Source organism: Mus musculus, chromosome 7, assembly GCF_000001635.26.
Source record: "Mus musculus strain C57BL/6J chromosome 7, GRCm38.p6 C57BL/6J".
NCBI classification, from domain to species: Eukaryota; Metazoa; Chordata; class Mammalia; order Rodentia; family Muridae; genus Mus; species Mus musculus.
In genome coordinates, this window is record NC_000073.6 from 4,825,551 (window position 1) to 4,842,170 (window position 16,620).

Below are 16,620 nucleotides of genomic sequence, written 5' to 3' on the forward strand. Positions count from 1 at the left end.
ATCAGGAAAACAGCTGTTTATTCCAAAACAAAAACCAACACCCCACCCCCAGCCAAGTGCCTGCTCCTTTTGCTGTCCTCACCAGGAAGATGAAGGTGAGTCCAGCACTGGAAGGAAGTGTGGGGAGGGGAGTAAGAATGGGGTTCAGAGGCCTGAGGAACCTCTGGTGTGGCACTTTGATCTTGTCTCTGACACCCCCTCTGCAGCCCCCAGCCAGAAGGGAGCTTTCCTGCATGGGCACACCCTGCCTATGTGTATTTGTGTTTATTGGGGAGCAGGGGTGGGGGTGGGGAGGGGAAGACTCAGAAGGCCAGGTCCCAATTCTGGAAGCATCGTGGTGATGGTGGGGGATGAGCAGAACAGGGCCTGCTGGCCCACCCTCAAGACCTCTCCCCACTATGGCTTTATTGAAATAAGAGGTCAAGACTTCAGGGTCAGGCAGGTGGAGGGTGGAGGCTGGGGTGAGGGCAGATCCCAGGAAGGAAGGAATTCAGGTTTGGGGAGGGATGAAGGGAAAGAGAGAGTGGGCAAACAAAAGCTGAAAGCCCCTGAACCTCTCCAGGGCTTGGAGAAAGCTGTGTGTTCCATGGGAGTGTTAAGCACACTTGAAGGGAGGCCCTAGAATGGATGCGGAGCCCATGGAGCATCTATTAGTTGGGAGGCCGAAAACCTGGTGCTGGCATTTAGGAAGATTGGTGGTAACTCCCTACTTTCCTCAGCATGGTGAGAGCCTGTTACCATCTATCCCATCCAGGCTCTGGGCAAGAAGGGATGGCCACAGGGGCCAATATTTGGTGGGGGGAGGGAGACATAAGAGGGAGAGGGCGGCCCAGAGGAGGGAGAAGAGCCCCTCTCCTTGCCATAGGGGCTGGGAGGGGGGCATGTAGCCCTTTAAGAGTGGGGAATGGCCGCCCCCCTGAAACATGGCTATATGTACAGAGAACTGGGTGTGGCAGGAAAAGATTGTGCACTGGGTGTCAGGGACTTCCTGAAGCCCCTGGGTACTCACTCCCTGGTATATTAGGGAAAGAGGCAAAGGAGCACCCTTGGCCTTTTCAGGTGAAGGTAGCAGGGGCCATTGCTCTCAGATATACATACTCCAGGAATAGGCCAGCGGGTGGTTTATCAGCTGTGGCATCTCCTACATCCTCTCTAGACAGAGCATGGCCCAAGCCAGCAAGTTCTGATCCTGGTTGGGACCAAGTACCAGAAATGGAGTGGGTTAGGGCAGTGATGCCATCTAAGGGCTGGGAAGCTCCCCCTCTGCTGCTGCTGTGGAGAGGTCACCAAGATGACCCTGTCACCGATCAGATGGCTGGGCAAGGGACAGTGGTAATCCAAGAAGAGTTAAGATGCACTCACCAGTGAGTGGAAGGAGGCTTGCCAAGGCCAAGTCTGTAGGTGAAGCTGATCCAGGTATCTATTCGGATCAGGAATGAGGCAGTGACACATTAAGAAGGGACAGAGTGGGGTGACATTATCAGAGGAGGCAGCTGGCTCCACCCTAGTCCATTGGAGGGAATGGGAAATGGCCTGTTGTGCTGGTTCCCCTAAAGGGAGGAACTGTAAATGCCATGAGACCCCAGAGGACAACTGAAATATAGCCTGTCACAACATTTGGACCCTAAGATGATGGGTCCTGGTAGATGGCACACAATTGCCACGGGTCCTAGAAGATGAGGACACACGGTTTTACATGGATTCTGGGAGAGGATGATGGCACCATCGCTGAAGTACACTCTGGAAATGATAACATTATTGTTGCCATGGGTCCAGGGAGGTGATGACAACTGTGATTATGGTAGACCCTAAGCCATGGAGACACTGGGGTTGAAGTAGGTCCTGGAGAATGAAGACACTGTTGGCTATTATGGCTGCTTGGAGGTGATGGCACCACAGTTACAGTAAATCCTGATGAGTCGTGATAGGACATGACTGATGTGTCTAGGGAGGTGACAGAATGATGGTCCTCATAGATGCTCATTGTATATGATACTTGTGACACTATTAGATGGATACTGGGATGTGATGATACATGGTCACAAGAATCCAGGGACACCACAGTTGGAGTGGATTTTATGAAGTGGTGACATCATAGCTATGATGGCTACTGAGACATGAAGACATGGCTAAAGTGGGTCCTGGGAGGTGACACTGCAATTATATGGAGTCACGAGAGACTCTGGCTCTATCAGTCCTAACAAGTCCTGAGAGATGAGGACAGTGTGGTTCTGATGGATCTCACCATCTGGGAGATGGTGAGGACTGTATGGTTGTGATTGCTGGGAGATGAAGACCCCCTGGCTGTGATGGATGCTGGGAGGTGATGAGGTGAGCATGTTGTGAAGGATTCTGGGAAGCAATGAGGACATAGTGGATCCTGGGACATCATGATGATGTGTTGTTTGGACCCTGGGAAATGATGACACCATGGTTGGGAGGGATCTTGGGAGGCAATGATGATGCCATTAATGGTGATAATGCCTGGAAGTTGATATGGTAATTGAGGTGAGTCATGGAATTCTGGGAAATGACACAGTTAACATTGGACCCCAACTGCTATGCCATCATGAAAGGAGGACACTGGGTGGCATTGATGATGTCATTGGCAAGGTCAACAGCACATATACCCTAACCCTTCCCCTCCAATAGAGATGGGGACTGTGTTGAGAGCTGATGTCTTTAGATATGGCAGAAAGAAGTGATGCCATCCTTTGGCTCACCCTTGAGTCCCAGGACTTTAGCAGCCCTGTGGATCAGAGCGGCTGTGGAGCTGAAGCTCATCCATGGGTGCCGTCCCCAGGGCTCACTGCATCCCCAGGGCTCACTGCACAGGCCCAGTCTGCCTTTACTGGGGCTAGTAGACATCCTGTTGGCTATGCCCCTGGGGTCACGCAAAGAAAGAAGCACAGAGCTCAGCTATAGGGACTTAAGGACTCTGATGACACAATCATTATGCAGTCACTACTGTTGGTCATCTAGAGTGGGGAACACCTCTGAGAAGGAAGCACTCTATGATGATGTCCAAGCAATAGAGGGCATCACCCCCAGCATCCTATAGAAAGACCCTAGTATCCCTAGTGCTGACGCCCTCATGACATCTCAGGACAGGTTACTTTCTCTGGCCTCTTCCCAGGTGGCCTTGGGCTACACATGCCCAACTTTCTCACGACATGGCACAGCGATAGAGGTGTCTCCTGGTGTCATTTCCAAGTGGGTGGTAACTGGTGGTCACACCACAGAAGGGCCTCACTCTGGAGAAGTCCCAAGAACAGGTGGTCATTTCTGGTAATGACATCACATGAAGAGGCACAGTCCCTGTGATGGCGCCATTGGGCAAGGCACCTATTCTGGTGATGGCATCACAGGAGGGAGGCAAAGTCCTGTGATAGTATTGTGGAAAGGAGGCCTAATTGTTAGTGAGGACATAACTGGCAGGGCGTAGTCCACTGCGATGTGTCCCAGGAAAATGGCTTTGTCTGTAGTGGTGGCATCATGGAATGGAGCTATCTTCTCCATGGCAGAGAAACATTTTTCCTGTGATGATAATTGCAAGAGGCCTTGGTGCTCAGTCAGGATGATGTCAACAAGTGTCAAGAAGTGTGAGACTTGTCTCTGTAGTGACACGCAGGAAGAAATTTTTGTTTGTAGGGATGATGGGATGGGACAAGGCATTGTCGTAGTGACATCACAGGAAAGGAGTTTCTGTGGTGATGTCATGCAAAATGGACATAGCCTCTAGTGATGACCTCAGGCAGGGCTCTTCCTCTGTGGTGACCTCATAGGAAGGAGGTTTAGTCCCTGCAAACAACATCATAAAACACAGACATATTTGCTAGCAATGACCTCATATACAGGCCTCCTTCCTCTGGGATGACATCATGGGAGGGAGGCCTTGGTTCAAACAGTGACAAAGTAAAAGGAGAGATCTCATCTACTGTAACATCCCAAAAGGAGGCGTGGTCTCCGGTCCAAGGGCCCATCTGGTCTCAGAGCCTTGGTGTGTATGATAAGCCTTGTAATGGAGATCTGGGCTGGGAGAAGGGGGCCTCGGAAGCCACAGCCCCCAGCACTCCACCGGGCCTCAGACAGTCACTTCGTTCTTGCTGGCAGTGCGCAGGTGCTGGGGCAGGTGGTGCCCAGGAATGAACTGCAGCTGCTCCAGGGTGCCCTGGCGCTGGAAGGGTGGCCTGCGGGCCAGTGTGCCCCCACCCCCGCCCGCATCAGACATCCAGGCTGGCTGAGGAGAGCCATGAAGGGCATGGTGATGGTGGGCATGCAGGCCTGACGGAGGCAACCCATGCAGGGGTGTGGGGGGGCCCCCAGGCCCTAGCAGCAGGTTGGAGTGTGAGGCAGCCAGGCTGGCCCGGGTGGTGGGATCTGGGGGCAGTGCAGGACTTCGTGGGGGTGACAGCAGGTGCTCGCGACTCTGGCGAAGCGCCTCAGGTGAGGACAGCAGCAGGTGTTCCTGAGACACCAGGCGCGCTCGAGGCAACGTGAACTCATAGCGGGAAGCTCGGCTACCATCACCCAGAAGGTGCTCCTGGGACATAACACGCCGTGGGTTGGGTGCTGGTGCCAGGCCCAGCTCCTCAGGGCCACCCCAGCCATCCATACGGTAGCCACCTCCAGTGCCAGGCCGCCGGAGTGCATGCAAGGGCAGCGTTCCGCGCGGCATCTCCAGTTGTCTGCGCTTCAGGTAGGCTTCATCCAGATCTTTCTCAGCTGGGGGAGAAAAGACAGAAAGATCCCCTGACAACCCAGAGCCTTCCTCCTCTAGCCTCCTTACCGAAACCCCAGGCAGCACCCAGGAGACCTGAAAGTTTGACCAACAAGAGTCACCAAGCTAAGCAGGGCATGGTGTGTCACACCTGCAATCCCAATACTGGGGAAGCCGAAACAGGAGGGTCACCATGGGTTTGAGGTCAGTCTGGGCTACATAGTTAGTTCCAGGACAATGTGGGTTACAAAGCAAGTCTTTGGCTCAGAAAAGCAAAATTAAACACAAATAAAACCAAAAACCTCGATCCAATCCAAAATATCTCAGGTAATATGGAACCAACTAGGAAAAAAGCTGGTAAGAAGACGGAAACCTTTGGCGCCTCCCATCGCCGCCACCCGCTGTCCATGGTACTGAACGATGGCGACCCTCCCCCCGCCCCCCAATCCCAAGGCCATTGACTGAGTCCCCTCACCAGGCTTACTTACCCAGTCTCTTGAGGGAAGAGTATCGATTCAGTTCTGATTTCACAGCAGCCTCATAGGACGGGGGAAGATGAGAGAGGTTGTGGAAGGATCGGGAGCAGGATAGTGTGGAGTAGTGCAGGGAGGGGCTGGGCGGCGGCATAGCACGCCAGTCTGTGGCCGAGGAAGAGCCAGTCAGTGCAGCCCTCCTCCTTCAGACCCATGGACCCGAGCCCAGCCCTCCCCCTCAGACGCAGGGTTCCATACCCTTTCATTCTCAAGCCGGAAGATCCAGATTCCATCCCTCCCTCAGATTCAGGAACCCAGATGTTAATCTTTGCCCTTTTCCGTCAGACCCAGGAGTCTGGGCCTCAGCTTTCTTCCCTCGGACTCCAGTCTAAGCTCCCACCCTCCTCCCTTAGACCTAGGATTTCAGACCCCAACCCTCCTCCCACAGCCACAGGGGTGAAGATCCCAGCCCTCCTTTTTCAAACTCAGGGGTCCATGCTCTAACCATCCTTCCATGGATCTAAGATTTCAGGTTCCAGACCTCCTTCCGAGGCCTAGGGTTTGGGAGGTGGGGATCTGGAGTTCTAGCCCGTGAAAGCTGCAACCTTTGGGAGCCCCTCCTTCCCCATCTCATTGGACAGGATCGTGGTTGAGGATGAAATCACATTCCAGGTCGGGGACCGCTGGCATTTGTCAGCACCCACTGAATCCTGGCCTCAGCTGGGGATGCATTCCGCGCATCTTCCCAAAACTTGACAGCAAGGAGATCCACCACTTCCGGTGTCCTCTCGAGGACACTGCAGCTGCCTTGGTGGGGCCAGCCCCACATGAGCACCAGCTCACGGGGGTCTGACTGGGGCTCCACCCAGCACCAGGCTGGGGCTCCCCACAGTGGGGCTCGAGGACCCCCGACTCCCAGGGCGCCGTACCCAGTGTGGCGGCGTGGTGCTTGGGGCTGTTGACGTTGTAGTGCAGGTTATCTGAGGGACCGAGAAGGGAGGTGACGTCACTGTCATCGCCATCCCAGCAGACACTCCAGCCTGGAAGTGTGCCACTTCTGGCTCTCAGTTCAGTACAACCCCTACCCCCTCATTAGAAGTTATTCTATTGGCCCTTTGGGGAAACAGAGGATAGGTGCTCATGATCATGGTTGGGGGTGAGATGTCCCTTTTCCACATTCACCCCAATACCCAAGTCAGAAGTCTGGTGGTCTCCATGCCACCTCTTTCCTTCTTTCCACTCAAGCCTGGTGGCCCCTCCTGACCTCACATCTTTGCCTTGCCTGGCACTCTCCCTCTAAATCACCAAATACGCCCTGTTTTGTCATCTTCCCAGTCCACATTAAGGTGAGAAGCCAATCACAGTGGCTGCTCCCCCGACCCTCGACCCTCGGCACTCAGATGATGCCTTCCGTGGTTCACTATCCCGACAGGAAAGGTAGAATATGGGGGTGGTATCTGAGGCTTGCCACAGGGCCTTTGCACATGCTGCAATGCTGGTCTCAATGCCTTGGATCTCTTCCTTTCCCTATTTGAATGAAATCTCTCTCAGGATCTAGCTTGAGGCTTCACACAGTGGGTCATGCCTGCAACCCTAGCATATGGAAGGCTGAGGCAGGCGGATTTCTAAGTTTGAGGTCAGTCTGGTCTACAAGGTGAGTTCCAGGACAGCCAGGGCTACACAGAGAAACTCTGTCTTGGAAAGAAAGAAAGAAAGAAAGAAAGAGAGAGAGAGAGAGAGAGAGAGAGAGAGAGAGAGAGAGAGAGGAAGGGAGGAAGATTAAAGCCTGAAACTGTGGCACAAGCCTGGAATCTCTAGTACTTGAGAAGGAGGTTCAGTAGTTCAAGTTTGACTACATAGTTTGAAGCCCAGTGTGATGAGACCTGATCTGAAAACAAACAAACAAAAACAAGCCAAATCCCACAAAGACCTACTTTGAATGTCCCCTCATTATTACCATTGAAAATCATCTCCCCCCCCCCACCCTGATCCGGTTTAGACCCAGTTCTTCTGTTGTTGCACAGGCCCCCTGAGCCTCTCATCTCTTCTTCTAACATAGCTTGCGTATTCCAGAACATGGGTTTTTGTTGTTGTTGTTGTTGTGTTGGTGGTCTTTTTAAATTTAATTTATTTATTATATGTAAGTACTCTGTAGCTGTCTTCAGACAACCCAGAAGAGAGCATCAGATCTCATTACAGATGGTTGTGAGCCATCACGTGGTTGCTGGGATTTGAACTCAGGACCTCTGGAAGAGCAGTCAGTGCTCTTAACCGCTGAGCCATTTCTCCAGCCTAGTTTTTTTTGTTTTCTGTTTTTGTTTCTGGACAGGGTACCAGTGTGAACTGGCTGGCCTGGAATTCACTGAGATCTGCCTTTCTCTGCCTCCCAAGTGCTGGGGGTTAGAGGCACAAGCCACTAAGCCTGGCTTCCTTCCAATCTTTTGCCAGGCTGGAGATAGAGCCCAGGGTCTTATGCATGCCAGGTAAGCACCCTAACACTAACTCCATCCCAAGGTTCTTCCTGTTGGATTCTAGGCAAGGGACCCATGAGGTCCACCTCCAGCTCCTCACTGATGAATTCTACCCAAGCTGCATCCCTACCCCTTGGTTTTCTTCTTTGTTTGTCTCTTCCTTCCTTCCTTCCTTCCTTCCTTCCTTCCTTCCTTCCTTCCTTCCTTCCTTCCTTCCTCCCTCCCTCCCTCCCTCCCTCCCTCCCTCCCTCCCTCTCTCTCTCTCTCTCTCTTTCTTTCTTTCTTTCTTTCTTCCTTTTCTTCCTCCTTCTTTTTGGTTTTTTGAGACAGGGTTTCTCTGTGTAGCCCTAGCTGTCCTGGAACTCTGTAGACCACACTGGTCTTGAAGTCACACATCTGCCTTCCTCTGCCTCCTGACTGCTGGGATTAAACTCATGAGCTCCTACCGCTCTGGTTTCCTGAGACAGGATCTTGCTATTTAACCCAGGCTGGCCTCCAACTCTTGATCTTCCTACCTCAGCCTTCATTCAGAATTTTGGGATTATAGCTGTGTGCATCATCATCTACCTATCTCCCACTCATGTCCTGTCTGCTCCCTGCTCAAAGCACCTCAATGGTTTCCCATTGACTTCAGAACGAAGAACCTGAGCTTAGCCTGAAGAAGCCTCTAGAACTCTAAGCTGTCTGTGGTCTCAGGTCTGAGAGCCTCATAAGCTCTTCTCCAGCCACCCAGGGTTCCTGCAGCTGAAGTTGCTCCTCTCACTGGGAAAAGCACCCTCACGCCACTCCCCCATTTCCTGGCTCAAATAAGACCAGAACTTTTCCTGCCTACTGTGACCTCGGGGAGTTCTCTTAGGAAGAGCAGGATGCGTGTTGGAAGAAGAAATGTCCACAGCTGATGGATGGAGACTGGAATGGGGTCAGGGCATCAGGATTGAGAGTGTCACATGAGGAGGACAGAGCCACAGGGATGAGGGCATGGCCAGAGATGAGGCACCATGTCACTTGCACTCACCGAGGTTGGAGGGCTTCATGGTGTTGTAAAGGTTCTTGGGTGTCCTTGGGGCCATGCTGTCTGGGCCTCCCAGCCCTGGGGTCAGAGAACTGCTTCTGGCCCGGTCCGGGCGGGTTGCAGGTCCTGCTTGATGCCTGAGAATATCCACGAGAGCTCTAAAAATGGCAGATGGATGGGTGGGTAGTCAAGGACTGGGATGGGAGGGAGATGGGTAAGGGTCCAGGACTTTTCCTCCCTATCCTCTTCTTTAGGGCATCCACAGTGCAGAGATGTGGTCCAGTTTTGGCTATGCACCTTTTAATGTCAACCTTTCCAGGCCACATTTCTTGCTTGATGAATTCTTTTTGGAACCCCCTCTGAGGTCTCTCCACAGTCACCTGTGTGGCCTTGCCCCACCATGAGCTAAGACCTTATAACTGTTCCTTGGGCAGCCTTCCTGGTTGCAATAAAAGATGTCCTACTTGTTCACTTGGGCAGACCTTTCTGAACGTTTCCCTCCTTGTAATCTTTCACAACAGACCTCCTCAATACATTGCTGATCAGGTCACTGCTCAGCAAGTTTCCCATCTGGAAATCACAGCCGCTCTCTCTTGGTGTGCAGCTGTAGTCCTTGCCTTTTGTCTGCCCTCATACATAGCCTCAAAGGTGTTTCACTTGGTTATATCTATCTCCAGTGGCTCTTCATAACACACAGAAGAAATGCAACCCCTGCCTGCTCCTCCTCAGACACACAGTAGGAACAGGATGCCTCCCCAGTGTTGTAGTTTCCCTCTGCCTGAAATGACCCTCACACAGATACCTGAATGGCTCTGCCTCTTATTTCCTCCAGGGTCATGCTCAGACAGACTCTTTCTGATCTTCAACTAAATTCCTCCCCAAACCAACACTCCTCCTGTTAACTTTTTACATTGCTTTGTTTTCTGCACAGCACTTGTCAATATCTAGAGTTACGTTGCATATAGGCTTGCTGGATCCACCAAAAGTATTTGAACTCAGGAAGAGAAGTCATGCTCTTAACGGCTGAGCCACCTCACCAGCCCCCACCACAAGTATTTAATGAGCACTCACTCAGCTAGGACTCTACATGAATCAGCTCAGTTAATCTCCTTTACACTCCAAATAAGCGGGGTCAATTCTTAGCCCTACTGTCTATGCGGGGAAGAGTGCCTAGCATCGCACAGATCACAGGCAGAATTCTTGGACTTAGGAAAACAGGCTTATCCAGAAAGGCTGGACTTTTGTTCTATTTTGTATCCCTAGCCCCTGGCCCACAGAAAGTGCTTAAGAAATACTGGTTGAGCTGGGCAGTGGTGGCGCACGCCTTTAATCCCAGCACTTGGGAGGCAGAGGCAGGCAGATTCCTAAATTCAAGGCCAGCCTGGTCTACAGAATGAGTTCCAGGACAGTAAGAGCTACACAGAGAAACTCTGTCTCAAAAAACCAAAAAAATTGAAAAAAAGAAATACTGGTTGAATGAATGAACTCTCTATACCAATTCTTTTCTACAGCCAGGTCCTTTTGTCGCTTCTGTCACTGGGCTTTAGTTACTTCCCACAACTAACTTGGACCTCAGCCATCCGTGTGGCCACGCCCCAACAGGTTCGTATTCTGAGGCGCAGGCCCTGTCCCCCACCAAGCCACCCTTATTGCCCAGACCACATCCCCAAGCCGGTTGACCTCTCACAGAGTAAGCCCTGCCACTTAATCAGTTGCTCCACTTCCCAGTACCAAGAAACCGCCTCCATCGGATTGTCTGTTCCCCAGTGCCAGGTTCCAGGCTCCCTCCTGTCCCTCCAATCCCAATTCACACTTACCTGGGCACGTTGATCTCCCGGTGCGCCCTGGGTGCACGTGACGCCTTGCTGAAGGCCACTTTGGCACCGACGCCCACCGCCAGGGCGAAACTGATGACTCCGCACACCACGTAGGCTGTGCTGCCCCCTGGGCCCTCTCCCCCACGTCCCCCAGCGCCCCCGGCCCGGCCCCCTTCCAGCCACCCTGCCTGGCCCGGCCCTGGTCCCCCACCCGCACCCCCAGCGCCCCCGGCGCCTCCAGCCAGCGGCGGGGGCGTGGTGGCCCAGCGTGGCGTGTCGTAGTTGGAGCAGGAGGCCTGCGCCAGGCGCATGTGGCGGTGCTCGCAGCAGAAACGGTAGTGGCAGGTGCCACAACAGAAGCGGTAGGAGCCGGTGCTGCAGTTGAAGGTGGCGTCGTACTGGCCCATGACATCGTAGTAGCCATGGCAGAGCTCGGCCGGAGGAGGCGCCCGTGCCGCTGCGCCCGTGCCACTCGCGGGGCTGGTCTTGGTGGCGTTGGCGCTGGTACCTGCCGCGCTCCCGCCGCCCGCCAGAGCCCCGGTCAAGCGCCGCAGGTGCGCGAGTAGCGCGGGCAGCGGGCCCGGGGCCACTGAGCTTGTGTCGTTGGATGGGCGCGCCCCCGCCGGGCCCGCTGCGGAGGCTAGCAGCGCGACGGTCCCGAGCAGCAGCAGGGCCGGCATGGTGCACACCGGGACGCCAGGCTGCGGATCCCGGAGCCGAATTGCAGCGGTGGGAGGGGAGGACAAAGGGAGCGACGAGAGAGGGGCTCAGCAGGAGAAAAGAAAGGATCGGCGGGGACGGAGGAGGGGATACAGAAGTTTTTACGAAGGGAGGACTTGATAGAGAAGGAAGGTGTGAAGGCAGAAGGCAGAGGGGGGAATTGAGGAAGATATGTGGGAGGGGGGTGAGCCGCAGCCAAAGACCCAAGGAGCCCAAGAAGGAGGGAAAGAGGAGGAAGGGAAGAAAGGAGGGATAGGGAAGAGAGATGTGGGGTGTGGGGCAGCCCGGTAGTAGGGGAGGGAGGAGAAGGAAGGAGAGGAGAGAGGAGAGAAGGGGAGGGGAGGGGAGGGGAGGAGAGGAGAGGAAAGGGAAGGGGAGGAGAGAGAATGAAAATTAGTTGAGAGCTCAGCCACATAGGTGCAGGGGTACTGATACTGACTGACATGAGGAATCCTCAAACATTTTTGTCCTATATACCTGTAGTACAGCTGACCAACATGCAGGTGATGCCTGTGTGTGACAACCTAAGATGCCTCTGGTACTGCTTAAAAAACAAAAACAAAAAAGCACAAACAAAAAACAACAACAAAAAAAGCAAAAGCAGCAAAACAAGCCAGGCATGGTGATACATTCCTGTAATCCTAGCACTCTGAAGGCAGAGGCAGGAGGATTGTCTCAAGTTTGAGTCCAACTTGAGGTATATAATTGAGTTCCAGGGCAGCCAAAGATACATAGGCAGACAAACAAACAAACAAACAGGAAAGTTCTCTTGGTGGTGGGCACGCAGTATACTTAAGAACTACTGGCTTACAGCTAATTGGTTTACAAGTCTCCAAAGATGCCCTACCTCTTTCGTACACATGCACATGTGCACATACACATGTGCACAAACACAATCTCATATACAAGTGTCACTACTGCTCACAGTTTTGGAAGAAACATATTTTATGTGGGGGTGATGAGATGAGACATGGGTAGGTGGGTCAGAAGGGCAGGGTTTCTAGCTGTCTCCATGGCAACTGTCCAGGCAGGTCAGGAACAGGCCAGTGTGGGCAGGAGAAGATATGGGGGTGGAAAGTCAGCCTGGCAGGGACCCGGGAGAGCAGAGCCCACCCCCCTCCACTGGGCAGGATAAGCAGTTCTGAACTGGAGCCAGCAAGCAGAGGCAGACTCAGGGTTTCATCTCAGAGGCTCTCTCTCTTCTCAAAGGGCATCTTGACAAGGTCCAGGGAGACAGCTCTCCAGAGGCTTGGAGCAAAGGCTGTGTCCAGTGTGTAGGACAGGGACTCCTTCTGGAAACAACCCTTGGGGTGTCAGGAACTTCAAGAATACAGCCTTGAATAAGCCCACATTCCTGTGGGTCTGGGGCTGACCTTCCAGGGAGAGGAGGGAGGTGCTAGACAAACATGTCACACATGCTTCAGACTGCTGAGGAGGAACATTGAGTAGTGACAGTCACAGGGACCTAATGCAGAGGAGGAGGAAGGAGGGACGTTGGGATGTATTCAGGTAAACATTGTTAGATGATTTTAAAATTTGTTCTGTCCACTGTGCACGTGTGTCTGGTGTGTGTGTGTGTGTGTGTGAGAGAGAGAGAGAGAGAGAGAGAGAGAGAGAGAGAGAGACAGAGAGAGACAGAGAGACAGAGAGAGACAGAGAGACAGAAAGAGAGAGACAGAGAGAGAGATTGAGAGAGAGAGACAGAGACACAGAGAGAGAGATTGCCAAGCAAAGTGCTTGAAAGCTGAAGTAGGTAGATAGCTTTTGGGTGCTGGGGTTCCCCAAGATTTGGCTTCACCTCTTATAACTTGAAGTCTCTACTTTTAAAAAAAAAAAAAAAGAAAAAAAGTCTCACTCTGCAATCCTGTAAGTCACTATGTAGCCCATGTTAGCTTCAAATGGATGAATGACTGAATCTCCTGCTTCAGCTTCCCAAGTGTTGGACTTACAGGTCTATGGATGCGCTCCTCTCTCTCTCTATCTCTCTCTCTCTCTCTCTCTCCTTTCTTCTCTCCTTCTGTTCCCCTCTCCCTTTCCCTTTCCTTCCATCCCCATCTCTCTTCCTCTGCCCTCTTCTTTACTTTTTGCTTGGTTTTATTGTAATAAAGTCCACTGAACCGATGCTGGCCCCAAATTCACTATATAACTAAGGCCGACATTGACCTCTGTCCTTCTGTCTCTACCTCCTGCGTATATGTCCACACCTAGCCTTCAACTTTCCCTTTTGGGCCTAGGTTAGACCCCTTCCCAGAACTCCAGCCAAGGATATTTCAGTGTTTACTGGGAGCGTGCACATTGGGTATTTAAAGGGCACCTTGGAAGTGGGCTTAGCTCACATGAAGACTTTGATGACTCATACAAAAATTATAGTCAGATATGGTAGCACAAGTTCATTATCCTTGTCTGCTTGAGATGCTGAGGCAGGAAGATCACAAGCTCAAGACCCACCCAAGTATATAGTGAGTTCAAGGCCAGCCCAGTTAGCTTAGCAAGAAAGACCTTTGACTCACAAAGAAAGCCAGACATGTAGCTCAGTGGGAGAGTATTTGCACAGCATGCTTGAGGCTGGGGGTTTAATCCTCAGTACCACACACAAATTAATTGTTACCATAGGAATCAGCAATTCCACTCCTTTGTGTTTACCTCCAAAGATCTAAATACATGTGACCACAAAAATGCATGCACAAAAGTCCACTGTATATCTATACATATCAGATTAAAAGCAGAAAATGATGCAGATTTTGGTAAACAGATGAACAGGTAAACAAATGTGGTGCATCCATACAGCAGGCTATTACTCAGCCTTGAGGAGGAGTCACACTGACACTACGCATGCTACAACATAAGTGAATCTTAAGGACATTGTTCTAAGAGGAAGAAGACGGACATAAAACATTACACAGTATATGATCTCACTTATATGAAAGGGCCACAGTAGTCAATCCCACGCGGACAGAAATCCTATTTATTACTTATATCTTGTAGCTGGAGGGAAGAACATAAAAGTGAGCAGGCAAGATGGCTCAGTGGGTAAGGGTGCTTGCTCTACTGGATTCCCTGGGTTCCAGATGGTAGATGGTGGAAAACTGATTCCCCAAAGTTGTCTTCTCAGGTTTGTATGTGAACCATGGCACAGGTATGTGCACACACACACAAATGTAGCAGAATTTTAGCAGAGCCATTGTATCTGGCGTTAACTCAGAGCAATGGCACCCAGGCTCTGAAGTAACCTTTTGCAAACAGTCAGTGGTTGTTATCCTAGACTTGTTTCTTTGAAGGAGTCTCAGAGCCTTTGCACAACTTAGTCCAGAGACATATCGTGCAAACCTGGAAGTCTCTTATGGCTGAGAAAGCTTAGATAATGGTCCCAACAGCACCTAGATGAGTGAGAGGTTTTGGCATGCAGAAACTGACTTGCTCAAGGTGCCCTTTGTGTAACAAGAAAGAGGTTCTGCCAAGTGCTTCAGACTTTGGTCCCTGAAAAGCTGATCCCCCTGCAGCTAAGAAGCCTAAACTCATCCTGCCCCATCTCTCTTTCTTTAATCAGTCAGCCTGAGTAACACACACATCAACACGCACACATGGATTTAAAATAGAAGAGTGTTCTGGACCTAGATAGAGATCATCACAGAACATAGGGAAGATGCCAGACATTAACACTGCTAAATGTAAATTTTATCTCTGTTTTATCAGAATTTTTAAATTTTTACTTTTGAGACATTGTCTCACTCTCTGAAGCCTTGGCTGGCCTGGAACTTATTCTGTAGTCCAGCTTGGCTTGAACTCAGAGATCTGTCTGCCTCTGCATCCTAAGCACTGAGTTTAAAGGTGTGGGCCACCAAATCCAACCATGCTTTACAAGTCTTTTTCAAATGGAAGCAGGCACTGTGGCTCCCACTTCATATCGTAGCACTTGGGCGGCAGAGGCAGGAGGGGCAAGAATTTAGAGTCATTCTTAGCTACATAGCCAGTGCAAGCTTAATCCTGGCTACACGAGGCCCTGTCTTTAAAACAAAACAAAACAAAACAAAACAAAACAAAACAAAACATCAAACAAATATGGGCAGATGACATCCACAGCTTCCCTGTTCAGACCATGCCTTAGCTTCTTGCCTCACTTAAGCCAATCTTTGCTCTGCCTGGAATGCCTTTGAATGGCCACCCCTTCTTTCCTTTTCCTCGAGGCCAATGGTTTTCAACCTTCCCAATGCTTCGACACTTTAAAAAGTTCCTCATGTTGTGGTGGCCCATCCCCCAACAGTAAAATTATTTCTTTTGCTATTTTTTAAATAAAGTGATGGTTTTTTTTATAAACGAATTATTTATTTTATGCATGTGAGTACATGGTAGCTGTCTTCAGACACACCAGAAGAGGGCGTCAGATCCCATTACAGATGGTTGAGAGCTACCATGTGGTTGCTGGGAATTGAACTCAAGACCTCTGGAAGAACAGTCAGTGCTCTTAACCACTGAGCCATCTCTCCAGCCCTCTTTTGCTATTTTTTTAAAAAAAGGATGTATGTATATATGTATGTATGTATGTATGTATGTATGTATGTATGTATGTATGCATGTATGTTCATACGTATGTATGTCTGAAGGCCAGAAGAGGCATCAGAGCTCATTATAAATGGCTGTGAACCTCCATGTGGTTGCTGGGAGTTGAACTCAGAAGAGTAGCCAGTGCTCTTAACCTCTGAGCCATCTTTCCAGTCCTTCTTCTTCTCTGTAATGTTGTAAAGATGTCTGTGCTTTGTGGGTATCTTAGGCGACCCACAAAGGGCTTGAGAGCCACAGGTTGAGAACCACTGCTCTAGACCTTTCTGGGGTCACGCCCAAGAGCTCTCTCCTTTCTTCCCTTAGCAATTGCTGCTGCCTTGTTTGGCAGATCTCAGCTAAGCAGTCCTCCACCCCTTCCTTCAGCACCGCTCTCCTATTATCTCCGCAAGCCACAAAGCAGCCCCTGACCTGTTGGGGTTCTGCCCTGCTAGATTTCTTCTGAAGCTCTTGTGTGTTTGTCACAGGATGCACACACGGCCTTGCTGTGTGCCTCTCAATGCTTAGACTAGAACTAGAATGTCCATGGAGGCGGATGATTTGAGCTACATCTTTGCTGCCTCTCCACAGCCCTCAGACCGGAGCGTGATGCATGTAAATGCTCAGGAAGACATCTACATCTTGCAAAAGGGTGAAGCAACTATGGGAAGTGGATACTCACATACCCAGCCCTCAGGTGAGAACAAAGCTCTAAGGGGTCTTATTGCCCTTCAGTGACCAGACTTGTGCTAGGCTGTGAACCTAGTCTAGATGGCTTTCTCCCACACACAGACAAGGGAGGTGAGACACCTAGAGACCCAGGTTTTCTGAGGGTAGCAGACGCAGCTATAGAGATCCCTTCATTCTTTGA

General features: G+C 51.2%; 1 protein-coding gene and 1 long non-coding RNA gene across 9 annotated transcripts in view; one reads left to right on the top strand and one right to left on the bottom strand.

Annotated features, from left to right (window-relative positions):
- The window catches only part of Shisa7 (shisa family member 7), a 19,316-nt gene continuing 2,696 nt past the window's right edge, over positions 1–16,620 (bottom strand). For 2 of the 7 annotated variants that reach the window (XM_017322147.2, XM_011250503.2), the window contains exons 2-6: positions 10,494–11,328; positions 8,680–8,834; positions 6,123–6,173; positions 5,209–5,358; positions 1–4,725 (exon numbers count right to left, since the gene is read on the bottom strand). In XM_017322147.2, the coding sequence (XP_017177636.1) occupies positions 4,085–4,725; positions 5,209–5,358; positions 6,123–6,173; positions 8,680–8,834; positions 10,494–11,173 (1,677 nt within the window). In that variant the 5' untranslated portion in view covers positions 11,174–11,328 and the 3' untranslated portion in view covers positions 1–4,084. Of the gene's footprint in view, positions 4,726–5,208; positions 5,359–6,122; positions 6,174–8,679; positions 8,835–10,493; positions 11,559–16,620 lie in introns of those variants that run through there. The other 5 variants (XM_006539775.4, NM_172737.4, XM_030242416.1 and 2 more) reach the window with 5 other exon arrangements.
- Gm36127 overlaps positions 11,533–16,620 on the top strand; it is a 7,903-nt gene continuing 2,815 nt past the window's right edge. Inside the window, exons 1-2 of one of the 2 annotated variants that reach the window (XR_003946604.1) lie at positions 11,533–12,722; positions 16,341–16,446. This is a non-coding gene — a long non-coding RNA (predicted gene, 36127). Of the gene's footprint in view, positions 16,447–16,620 lie in introns of both variants that reach the window. The other variant, XR_881804.2, reaches the window with a different exon arrangement.